This window comes from Sprattus sprattus (assembly GCF_963457725.1).
Source record: "Sprattus sprattus genome assembly, chromosome: 5".
Taxonomy (NCBI): Eukaryota; Metazoa; Chordata; class Actinopteri; order Clupeiformes; family Clupeidae; genus Sprattus; species Sprattus sprattus.
Window position 1 is genome coordinate 14,925,479 of NC_137924.1, and position 13,177 is coordinate 14,938,655.

The 13,177-nt window shown below is 45.4% G+C and overlaps 1 protein-coding gene across 1 annotated transcript in view; it reads right to left on the reverse strand.

Annotated features, from left to right (window-relative positions):
* wnt10a (wingless-type MMTV integration site family, member 10a) overlaps positions 1–7,909 on the reverse strand; it is a gene marked incomplete at both ends in the record, with an annotated part of 13,936 nt that extends 6,027 nt beyond the window's left edge. Inside the window, 3 exons of the mRNA XM_080839675.1 lie at positions 1,965–2,338; positions 5,557–5,859; positions 7,828–7,909. Coding sequence (XP_080695801.1) covers positions 1,965–2,338; positions 5,557–5,859; positions 7,828–7,909 — 759 coding nt within the window. The remainder of the gene's footprint in view (positions 1–1,964; positions 2,339–5,556; positions 5,860–7,827) is intronic.
* Positions 7,910–13,177: the final 5,268 nt, after the last annotated feature.

Genomic DNA, 13,177 nt, shown 5'->3' on the forward strand with positions numbered 1-13,177 from the left:
TCTCATGCTTTTTGCGCATTATTCGACGGTGCATTCGCAAGCCCAGCCCCCATAATCTTCCATTTCGTACTGCCATAACTCAACTGTGCTCAGGTCTTCTGCACTAATCATGCCACCTCAGCACACAAACACAAACAATCCTCTTGGTGTCCCCAGGGCTGTTTATCACACAGGTACACCCCTGTTTTGTCATGTGGGGAGGGCGGTCCGCAGGCCTGTGTTTATGTCAGCCGCACACTTGTGGGACCACACCGGATCAGCGCTTTATCAGGCTCTCAGCGCCGAGAGCAGAGCTATTATCTGCCACTTTGTTCTGGACCCCGTCGGGCAACTGTGCACTTCTGTTTAGTCTGAATAATCAATGAAACCAGAAATAAACTGATGAAAAGATACAGGGCCAAATTACACAGCAGGAAGCAGCAAACAATGAGTCATTTACCAGCTTCTCTGCGCCAATCAGAGCGCAGGGTGCAATCAAAGCAGCGTCGCTATCATTTAAAGGCCAGCCTTTACAGTCGCAAGATAAAACCAGATTTGGGCAGATGAGTTGACGAGGAACCATCTCTTCCCAACCAAGGCTTACCATCAGCTTACCATCAGCTTTTAATATCAGAATTAATTTGATTATAAGATTTAATCTAGCTGCAGGTATATATATCGATACACCCATCAAGCATGGCACTAATAATGATAACAAGTCATTTGAAGGGGCTGTATTGTAAGGGTTGCCAGAGAAGAGTTACGTTAAAGTTTTTATTGTGTTATCAGTGAGACACATTAAGTGTCACTGGGGAGCGGTAGCGCTGGTGGCATTAGAGGAATTAGCAGCCGCTGCAGGGGTGGCGCTAACAGCAGAGCAAGGACTTTGCTTCAGAGCTCAGCACACGCACCACTATTACACCATAATCCACCAAGTTCAAACCATTTACCTTACAGCACAGCAGTGGCACTAATCTGGCTCACATTATCCAATTAGTTCAACACCTGAGCAACAACTCAGAACAACCCCGAGCATCTCGCTGGGACTCCAAAACATGCCGCCGTCGACCCGGGGATCAGCGGAGATGGAGAGAGAGATAGAGAGATCCCCGTCTGTTTACGTATGTGGAAGAGGAGATCCCCACCTCACTGTTTGGTTGCATCTGTGTGTGTGTGTGTGTGTGTGTGTGTGTGTGTGTGTGGGGGGGGGGGGGGGGGGCGTTGTTTGGGGGGGGCTCAGCTGAGGAGAAGGGAGAAGCTCCCCACGGCTCATGAGTGGATGTAATTGAGCATGTCTAAGTCACAGGCGCATGTTTGCCTGAGCAGGCACGAGTTATGGCTAAACCCCCGCGCCCCCACCCACCCATCCCCACTCCTTCTCTCACAGGCGTGCAATGAGAGACCTTCTGCTTTGAAACTGGAGAATGATAAAAATGTGGAGAGCGTGGCGGTCCCTTGCCGAAAAAGAACAGAGGGGTCATCCCAAGCTCACCTGCCTCATACTGTACGACACTGAAGAAGAAAGCAGCTGTCCGTATTCTAACTAGCCTGACTGCACGCTGAGAAGTCAGCTCCAGTTCAGTACCTTTATCGAGATCAAAGGCCACTGGTGAAACTCCCCTTCTCATTGTCTCACGCATGTGTCACGGTTATAGTGTGTCTGTGTGGTAGGAGTGGTCATCATCACTTTCTACACACCAGACAAAGGTGAGTAAGTTGATCTTGTCATCTTTAACAGATGAGGTAACATAACCCCGTGCTGATTCACCTGGGCCCAACTGTGTCATAGTGCACCCACACCATACACAGACACACACAGACACACAGACACACAGACACACACACACACACACACACACACACACACACACACACACACACACACCCAAACCACACAGTGCTGCAGTTGCACACCCCAACACACACACACACACACACACACACACACACACACACATGACAGCAGGTAAAAGGCAGCCTCTCACCTGCCTGCCAACTCTGTTGTTGTGGAGCCTCATGCGGGCATGGATATCCCTGTGCGTGTCGCGGGAGTCCAGGAACTCCCGAGAGAACTTCTCTCCGTACTCCACGTTGGGGCTGCAGCCGCCCCACACCCACGAGTCCTGGGGGCCGAGCGTGTCAGCGGGGAAGTGCTCCATGACGCCGTGCACCATGCCCTTGCCGCGGTTGATGGCCTCTAACTGCAGCAGGTTCAGCTTGGTCCGGAAGGCCTCCTCGTCGCCGCGACGCTTGTCGTCGCAGCTGCAGGCCTTCAGCTTGCCCATGGCGCAGGCGTTGGCCACAGCGTGTACCACCCCAGCTGCGGCGATGGCGTAGGCAAAGGCGCTCTCCCTGAAACCTGCCCGCAGGGAGACACAATGGGAGACACAAAAGAAGCTTATCAGCACAGGGGACCACCGTGCCACACACTCAGATCTTTTTCCCCTCTCTCTCTTTCTCTATCTCTATCTCTCTCTCTCCCTTTCTCTCTCTCTCTCGCTTAATTTTTTTTCTCTTTTTTGTTGTTCCCCTACTTAGTCCTCCACTCGTTCTCCCAGTGATCTGTGCACTCACAGAGAGACAGATCTTTATCGGGGAAGCGGAGGGGAAAACCACACGGGCCCTTGGTGGCTTTTTTTTTTCATGTGAGATTGACTGTGGTGCCAGTATGCTCTTTCACACACACACACACACACACACACACACACACACACACACATGGACACACACACACGGACACACACACACGGACACACACACACGGACACACACACACGGACACACACACACGGACACACACATGGACACACACACACGGACACACACACATGGACACACACACACAGGCAAAGAGGAAGAGAACGAGAGAGAGAAAGAAAGAAAAAGAGATGAACATCTGGGATAACAGAAATCAAGTGGCAGAGATCAGTCCCACGTCCTCTGTGAGCTGAGATAAACCAGACCCCTGCTACTGCTCTCCGCAGACAGACGTGGCAAAGGGGGAGAGAGAGGGAGAGAGAGAGACAGAGATAGAGAGTGAGAGAGAAAGAAAGAGAGAGAAGGCTGGAGGGCAGAGGCTACAGGAAGGCCTTTGGGGAGCAGCGTCATGCTCTTTATACTGCACACCCAATGTGTTTACAATTAACCTGACTACTGTTGGCTGGCGTTTGATCTGTCTTAATGGCATGCAGCAATGCTCTGCCGTTTGGTGTGCTCAGCTCTAATCATCTGGGCCGGCAGCATTGCTCTCATACTGTGCATTTTATGAAGGCCTTACTGAAGCAGTAGGGGAGCCCGTGTGTTTCCTCTTTCATACGAGGAACACACCACACTGTGAATACGGTGAGGGTTTTACTGTAAGTTACTATGAGCAGGGCTGTTATGTTAAACTGTAATGAGGTTGGAGAGTGTCTCTACTCACTTTAAACGAAGCTCCCTCTTGGCCACAGGTGTCTTCATAAATCCTGACACTAACTGGAACCATAATGGCCCCTAACAATAATGAGCTCAGGGTCATATAAAACTAGAATCACACTTAAGGGCAGATGGTGATATTACAGAACAGCATACACACATTAAACATAAAAGCGGCTCCTTTGAAGCATTTGGTTAAAAGTATCCAATGGCTCTTTCAATGGAGGTACAGTTGTGAAACCTTTCAACAAGAACGTTTCATTTTTACGACACATGAAAAGATCTCCTGGTTGCAATCCCTGAATTCAAAACAATTCGATTTTTTTTTGGCTACAAATTTGGATTATCGACACACCAGCATCCACGGCAATTTAGTTAAAAGGCTCTTTCGACGTCAGAGAGTGTGCCAAGTTTGAACAAGTTTTAAACTGGCCGTGACCCGACGTCAGACACTTGGAGAGCGTGTTCCACGCAGATTGGAACTTGTATCATTAGACCTCAGCTCACCTCTGTCTCCAGTTTAGTCCATCTCAGATAAGGTACATGACTAATGAGCCTTTAACACTCAAATCAGGTGTGAACCAGCAAATGTCTGGAATTTGCTTTGCACAGGGTGCGAGCGAAGAGAGAGAGAGAGAGAGAGAGAGAGAGAGAGAGAGAGAGAGAGAGAGAGAGAAAAAAAACAATCCCTTTAGGCAGGGCTGGCTCTGATTGCTTTGGAGCATTTAGCAAAAATAGCTGAATGAAGTTCAGCTGATCAGTTTCAAACACTCCAGTGAGTGAGCACGCACGCCAAATGCACACACACACACACACACACACGCACACACACACACACACACACACACATAAACACTTTCTCTCTCTCTCTCTCCGCTCTCGCTCTCGCTCTCTCTCTCTCTCGCACACACACACACACACACACACCATATAACAACTACCAACACAAACTACATCAGCTGCAGCTTTTTCCGTGCTAGCCTCCCATGATTCCATGGGGGGCGAATGGCACTTAGAAGCAGCCGGGAGACATGGACATGGAAATGCTGTTTTAGATTTCCTTCCAAGCCAACGAGGAGAGACCTGGAACAAATCAATCTAACAAATAATTTAAAGTGAGAGGCACGCCCGGCTGCGCTGATGGCTGAGGCAAGTGGGAAAATGAATTAAAGATTGAAGGAAACTGTCACTTTGGGTTTCAGAAACCAACTAAACAGGTTTATGCTTTTGCCACTGAGAGTTGAGAAAGTGCTGAGAGCAAATTCACAGCACTTGCACTGGCAGAGAGCAAAAAGCATTAGCAAAGGAGAGGGGCCTCTCACTGGGTCTGTGTGCTTTTGCGAGATATTTTCATACTCTCGGTACCCAGTCCGAGGTGGTCCGAGGAAGGCCTCTGACATTTAGAAGCTTGGGAACCTATGAATTACGCTTGGTCAAACAGCCTTCTGATATCACTTTTTGGATACATTGTACACATCGTACCCTTTTTAATTATCTCTTTTTTGTGCTCTAGTCTTCCCTGTCCAGTCTATATACAGTAGCCTTTCTGATATTTATGTGATTAGGTAACAACCATCGCTGACGGTGCACAAAAAAATGAATTGGGTTTGTAGGTTTCGAAAATGAGAGCAAACAAATTTGGCACAGTATCCAGGAACTAAAACAAATGTTGCCATGTGCACATCGATGTATCATTGCCTGGAGCAAAGATTTCTTTGTTATTTTACTAAGCACTGTCTGTGTGTGTTTTTGTGTGTATGCGTACGTGCCTGTGTGTGTGTGCATGTGTGTGTGTGTGTGTGTGTGTGTGTGTGTGTGAGTGTGTGTAAGTGTGTGTTTGTGCGTACCTGTGTGTATCTGTGTATGTGTGTGTGTGTGTGTGAGTGTGTGTGTATGCATACGTGCCTGTGTGTGTGTGTGTGTGTAAGTGTGTGTGTGTGGTTGTAAGTAAGTATTTGTGCGTGCCTGTGTGTGTGTGTGTGTGTGTGTGTGTGTGTGTGTGTGTGTGTGTGTGTGTGTGCGTGCCTGTTTGTGTATGTGTGTGTGTGTGTGTGTGTGTGTGTGAGTGTGTGTGTGTGTGTGTGTGTGTTTGGGTGTGTGTGTGTGTGCGTGCCTGTATGTGTGTGCTTGTTTGTGTGTGTGCGAGCGAGCAATGCTGTTTACCTCTGTTGAACACTGCACTCTCGTAGGGGATTTTGTTGCGGGTCTCCAGGCTGGAGCAGTTCCAGCGGTGTCCCCTGAACTGGTGCTGGCACTCGTGGATGGCGATCTGGATGCCTTGGATGGCCGAGGCCGTCACATCTGGGTTCCTCATGCATACCTCCATCTGCTTCTTGGTCAGCCCAGGAAGGGTCAAGCACACTGTGTTGGCATTGAGGATAGGGTCCATGGGAATTTTTAGCCTTAAGATTTCATTGGAACCTGCCCTGGAGAAGAGAAGCGTTGTGATGTAACTCTTGGGTAAAACTTAGAAGAAAGTGGAGAGACACAGGAGGACAATGATTGTGGGTCTGAAGTTGGGTCTGAACTGCATATATTTACAAAGCGAAGATTACATGGGTGGGATGGATATGCTAAGAAGTTAAGAAGAAGAAAACAAACAATTTGCAAACAATTAGGTTTCTGTAGTAACACAGCATCAGACTCTTGGAGAATGATAAATTGTCCACAGGAGAACACCAAAGGGAAAAAGTATCCACTATACAACCAGAAGTAACCTGCTGGAGTATTAATTTAACTCTCCTGTATTCTTGACAAGTTATTTTAAGTCCATAACCTGTAATTTAGCATTACATGGGAAATGCAGTATACTGTATAAACAGCTTCATTGTTTAACCAACCATTTGTTACAACAAATAAAATATTTTGAAAACAGTGTGTATAGATCAATTATATTCATTTTTAATACTGTTTGCAAACTTTGGCAATTTACATGTACAGCCTTGCAGGGGAAATTTTACAGCTTTTCAACACTAATGTAAACGTGTCTGTTTTATTTACTGTAAATAATTACAACAGTGCAACATAGCAACCTCTTCATTAAAAATATTAACTTTTTATGTCACAGAGATGATGTATCAGGCAGATATAAGTGTCTTTCTATATCTGATATAACCTTGGAACACCTTCTATCAAGATTGCCACTTCAATATATCATCCGTGGACATGCAAAAACATGTTGTAGCCTAACAGCCGTCTCGCTTTACAAGCAATATTGTGTTCTTATAAAGCTCAGAGAATGAATTTACCGAATTTAGCCTGGTATTTTGTTTCACAAAGTTTAGCTGCCGATTGGTTATTTGCCTAAAGAAAGTTTGCAGAACCGTTTAGGGAATCCCATTGACTTACCTTTGAAGAAAATGAGAGACGAACATCACTGAACAGAAAACGTGGAACAATAAGAATCCCATTATATTGCTAGTTCGACACTGCGTGTAACAATGTGTGCGTTCGCAGGTATCTTTCCTTGAGGATGACAGATGTTGATCAGAAACGTTTCTCCTGAGGTGAGTTTCTTTTCAGCGGCTGACAGGTTGACGGGTCCAGTCCAAATCAGGCTCAGATCTCTGTGCAGATCAAAGTGAGAAAGGTGTGCTGGAGCAAAAGATATTGTGATACGAAGAAGTTTCAGGTGTCTCCACTTTCAGGTGTCTCGAAAAAGTTCTTGAAGTGGTGTCAAAAGTGAGAGGGCGAATGAATGGACTCTACAAGAGCGCAGCGTTACTGAATCTGTCCAGTGGCACTTCTGCTCCGACGTGATGATCTCCGCATTGAGTTACAACCGGGAAGCGGTCCATTAGGTCTTAGTGAGCCTCCTTCCTCTAGTCTCCTTTAGTTGTGATGTTAGCCTTATCCTGATAGCGTTGTAAACCACAGCACTTAACACACTGCCAGCCCACCTCTACGTCATTTGACAGCAAAAAAAAAAGTTGTGACAGAGGACAAGTGCCTCGTTAGGAGAACTATAGATTGCCAAGATAAGGGAGGTCCCCTATGCAAGAAAGTAAAAGAGACTTTTCCCTCTTATGGACTTTGATTTCAGGAGTTGTACAAACACCAGTAATGATGCTGATGGTGGTGGTCATCTTCAAAAACTGATATCAAATCACAACCTAATTTCATGTTTTCTTTACAACTTCAGCATAATGCAATTTACTTCAGTGGAACTTTGAACAAGAATGACTAAATACGCAAAACAAATACAAAATTACTCAATCAGGCAAGCTGGGACTTTTGCAATACTAGTATGAGTAACAATAAGGACTAATTGCTAAATACTTGTGGGTAATATCAATTGTGGAAATATTTCATATCAAACATTGGTTTTGCTGGTCTTGGGCCAGGATAAAATTATTTAATTTGCTCAAGTAGTTGCCCCAGAAAGACTGTTATTCATTGAGATCTGTCACCATCTCCCACTACTTCATCACCCACCCCCCACATCACATGAAGTGTTGGAGAGCTTAAAGAGCGGGGAACGAAGCTGACACACCGGACCCCAGGAGCTGAAGTCCATATGGCCCTTTGAAGTCTCTCATTTTGGGAACTAGATGAACACAGCTAGACCAGTGGCATCTATGAAGAAAAAACACATAATGCAATTCAACCATTGTTGATGGTTCCTGGGAAAAGTACAACCACAGACTGAGACTATGATGGGAAACTGAATGCCCCACTGGGGACAGGGGTGCTCTGTCTACATGCTATACATGTGAGCGAAGAATTACCACAGTGGCCAATTTAGCTTCAGTCCAAGTTGCATCTCATTTGGGATGGTTCTACCATTACAGGCATTAAAATGGACATGATCTAGTTTAACATCTGGCTGTGATGTTGCAACCTTGAGAGAACAACAGCAAAAATAAGGTTCTCATCCGACATGGGACACTGCCAAAGATATCTGTGGTCAATATTATAACACATTCTGACGTTAATTGTTTCCCAGTGTTCATTTCGGTTATAATAATTTAAAGACAAAATAAAAGCAAGGGCATACAGTCATTGTTTCCCCACGCTCAACCCTGCGTTCGCAAACCCTGCAGGATTTGAGTTATTTAATAAAGTTATGGCGAGCATACATTTTATTGCATGCCCATAAAATCTTTATCTGGTCCTGAGCAATAATCCTCAACATAGAGCAACAGTCATTTGATACATCCGAGGACACATGCAAGGAGAGATCTCTGTTTGGGAGAACTTCTCTTCAGAGCCATAACCTTGAGGTTTAGTGTTTTGTTGTTGTTGAATTCCTCCCACTGAAAGTGTGTTTAATGTGTTTTAAAGCTCTCCTTGACTGTTGAGACAGATTCTTGACAGTCAGCATCACCCAAGTACAAAGTAATCTTTCAATTTGTAACGCCTCAGTCTTAAAAAAGGAATCTGGTAATGATTTTCCCTGACTGGTGACAGCAATTAGCAAAATAAGATATGAAGTGATGTGGCTGACTTTGTGTTGTTTTCCCTTCTAATGACATTTTTCAAAGCTCTGAGTGGGATCTGTCTTTTGTCAAGTCAAGCCCATGATCTACTGTACGCTGCATTGGGGGTTTCGGTCATGCACATAATTCTTCTTTTAGGTCACTCTGGATGAGTATTTATGCCCCTAATTACGTCTTTTACAATGGTGGCCAGGTCAGTCTCAGATGGAGGGGCCTAAATAGTTGAGTGTTGAGAATAATGTCAAATGCAGGTTCTCAGTGAGCTCTGGGAAGCACTATGGAAACAGAAGTAATAGACCCGACCACTGCTTCCCCAACCCCCTACAAATTCCAGTCTTGATTATAGCCCTACATACAGCACAATACAATTGTACAACACAAGTACAATATAAACAATATAAAATGTATTTGTAATATTTTTAAGTTTATTTACTACAATGGATAAGATATGGGTTGAAATGCAAAAGTTTAAGCGTGTGTTGAACTCTGGCTTTTCTGAGGGACAACAGGGAGTCCTGCGTAAGAAGAAGAAGAAGATAAAGAGAGCTGTAGAAGTTATGCAATTACTAGTGTCTCCCCCAGAAACAATTTTCTAACATGCAAATACATGAGCCGCAGAAGAGGTGAAACTCTGAGTGAAACAGCACAGAGAAGGGGAAAAAAGACATTTCAATTACAGGGACTCCCAGAAGACATGCGGTAATAAGTAACAGCCTGTCTTTAGTGTGGATGAGGATTACCCATATAAGAGAAAGTTTTTGTTCTTCGTTTGAACATGGCCCAGCTATGGGACAATGATATTTCTGGAGGGATATGTGATACAACGAACCGCTAACTGCATTTTAGTATTACCACAGCGCACAGTGCCTTGAGTAGTCCACTGATTTTGTCACCACAGGAACACTGAATAAAGGAAATCTGATTTGACAAAACCACTTTATCTCTGAAACAAATTGAATGGACAAAAACACCACAGTAGCCTAAAACACAAGACACATCCAAACACACAAAAACCAATATTGCCTACTTAAACAATATAGCCTACTTAATCTGAGAGTTGTTCCAACTTTAACAATTCCTTACTTAACATTTGGTTTAATAGGGTGGGATGTTTTAGCAGATGAAACAGGCGGGGAATCTGGATATTTTCAGAATAATTTATTATTTACATTCTACATTCAATACTAAAGACACGGCCTATTAGTCATTAGCCGGCTGCCTATGTAGCCCACACCTTCACTTTTGTAAAAATGACTTTACTGGCCAGGGAAGTGTGTGGCGTGTGTTGTTTTGATATTTCGATAATGGGCAGGAATAGGCGGCTGAAATGGAGCAGAGCGTGGCAACTCTTCCGTGCACCGCCATGTTTATTTACGCGCGGAGGACTCGCTTGAGGTCGAGGCTCGAACGGCCTGACGACCTCTGAGATGAGAGAGAGACACGGCGGGTGGAGACGGCGGTAGCCCCCAGTGTGCCTCCTTCTCTGGGTCCGCTGACTGCCAAGCCTCCCATGGACACAGAGGCACAGAGCAGAAGAGGCCTCCATCCAGCCACCAGTGCAATCAGCCAAGACCTGATGTAAGAGTTGATATAGTCTACTATCAATAAAATAGGCCTACATCTCTCTGTTAAAACAATTCTCTTCTGCGACAAGGCTAAAACGGAATCATACAATTATGACGATTTATGAGTACCTCAAGCATGGAGTTCATTGCTTTTCAGGTATGTTAACAGGACAAAGTGGAATCATGAAGTTCATGGTTTAGTGCAGCAGGTCTGCAGGTTGAAGTTTCAAAGAAACGCAGAGATTTGGTGGAATAGTGCAAGGGAAAACAGAGGCTCCCTCTACTGGTCAAGTGTGGATCTACATCCCGTGCTATTCAGGAGGGAGTTACCTCTGGTGTGCGTGGCTCGTTCCTATCCAGGGGGATCCCTGAGACAGGTATTTAGGTACCAGCTGGCTCAGGCACTGAGGAGACCTATTGAGGAAAATCAGAGCGTTGCTTGTTTTCCTTACCGCTGGAATTACTCCTGGGAATCACTAATTGAGTGGAATTATCTGTTTGTTTTTTTGCTCATTGTGTGAATACACTTGTGTACACAGTCCAGGGGACTCCACCAAGGTGGTATTCAAGGAGAAATACGTAGATTGAGCTTTGATGAAAAAATAAAACATGAACACACAGGTGGGTTGCAGCTCACATACGTCATGTGATAGACAACATAGTGACATGAGACTTAAGGAATACAAACACAGTACACATGCACACACACACACACACACACACACACTCCCATTGACACCTTGCCAAATACAGTGTCTATACTTGCTTTCTTGCCTTAAATTGCAAGAAATTCCTGATACTTCAGGACATTTTCTCGGTTGAAGAAAAAAAAAGGTCTTGGCACAAATCCTTTTAATTGTGACTTAGTGCTGAGTGACTGAGAAGGATTGGGGTTGCCTCCGTGTGTACATGTGTGTGTCTGTGTGGGTCAGGGTAGTGTGGTGAGGGACTTAACTGTGGCCGTAGAGAGGGATGCAACCGCCTGGAGTTTTTCCATCTCACAAATGGCCTCCTGTGAATCATGTGAAACTATGCTGTTTATTCAGACTGGGATCAAATCGAACCCGTGACTGACGCTTTTACTACTTCACCAAAGTGCACATAAACTGCACGTTTCCGGATTGGGGGGTTGGTGGGGGTGCAAGAGTAGTGGCCTCGGGGCTTTGTGTGTACACAGGCCGGAGAGACACAGACAGACAAGGGGGGAAAGAGACAGAGGGAGTCAGAGAAAGAGAGAGACAGAGATGGAGAGAGAGATAAATAGATAGGAGAGAGAGTATATGTCATCTACTAAGAATAGGATGTTGAAAGATGAGAGGGAAAACAGGGGTTTGAGATAGAGATCTGAGGACTGGACACTGCAAAACATTGAAAACAACAACAAAACTTCTTAAGGTGAGCGGTTTGGGGGGGGGGGGGGGTCTAGGAGATGAAGGTGAAGATAGTCAGAGGGCAACAGAACGAGGTCTTCATGGTGAAGCAGCTGGACACTGTGAGCTGACCTGACAGGTCAAAGCACTACCTAACTACAGGAAGACCACATAGGATAGTGAAGGTCACGATGAGGGACAAGCTCCAGGCTGTAAGACCTCTGAGAATCCCAGGACCCATTCAAGTCCCTGAGTGGTGGGATCCCCTCGGGTCCTTAGTGTCAGCACTGAGTGGAGCATCCTGGAGACTCAGAGACCTCTGCTGTGGCTCCTGTGAAGCGTGGAACCGTGAAAAACAGGGACAGCCTGTTCAAACAGCTCCATCTTGTGTCTGAAAACCAGAATGAGGCCCTCTTCCAGGAGGGTTTGGTGTGCTCCTGGGGGATTTCATACCGTCAAACCACATTTCATAAACACTCTACCAGCGAGCGGCTGCGTGACTAGACAGCCCGCATTTGATTGAGGACAAAGGGCTCAATTTACATCAGGGAATTCCAGCGTGGCACACACGCAAACAGTATTACTTGTTGACTTAGACTGGAGGGTTCCCAAAGCTTTTGTTTTATGGCTGATACAAACAAGAAAAGAGAAAAAAAAACACTGAAGTCAAAATAAGAACAATCCCCTTTCCCAACCCCAGAGACCTGCCAGATATGATAGTTAATCACTGGGCTTTAATGGCCACCAAAAGAGCCAAAGTATATGTTTATCCAATGAAAGAAATGGTGCAAGTAATTACATTATTTACTGAGTGCTGCCGTTAAGTCAGAAGGGCCCCCTTTTAGCCTCCACACGCCACCACTGAACTTCCATCCCCTCCGGCTCCCCTCACAAAATATCATTGATTCATCCCAACACGCGATGCTCCGTAAGAATGGAGGTTAACACTCAGGAGGTTGTAATTAGAGTGATTACCCTGCCAGATAAAATCTGATGCTGGGTTTAAGCACAAGTGGAAATTTATGAATAGATCCACCTTGTGTAAGCAACTCTATTTAGATAACGACTAGTTGTCAGAACCGGAGGCACAGATATCAGGTTGCCAGCAGAAGGCTCCCACCCTCCCCGCCGCCCCCAACCCGTTTCTCCTCCTCCCTGCATGAACTCTGTGACTGTTTGCATGAAGGTAGCCCACCTACACCGAGAGGCCTCACAAACAATAAAAAAGAGGGATGAAGACCCATTGCTATGCTCCTACTGCTGAAGCTTCCTGACTGGAACTCTTTTATTGTTTCCAAAAGTCACATAGTTTCCCCCCTCAAGTCTGAAAACCATCACACAAAAAAACGCAATCACCCACTTTTTTAAAGCAGCTGATTTTTGGCAAAGCTAGACGTTTGGGACAGTCAAA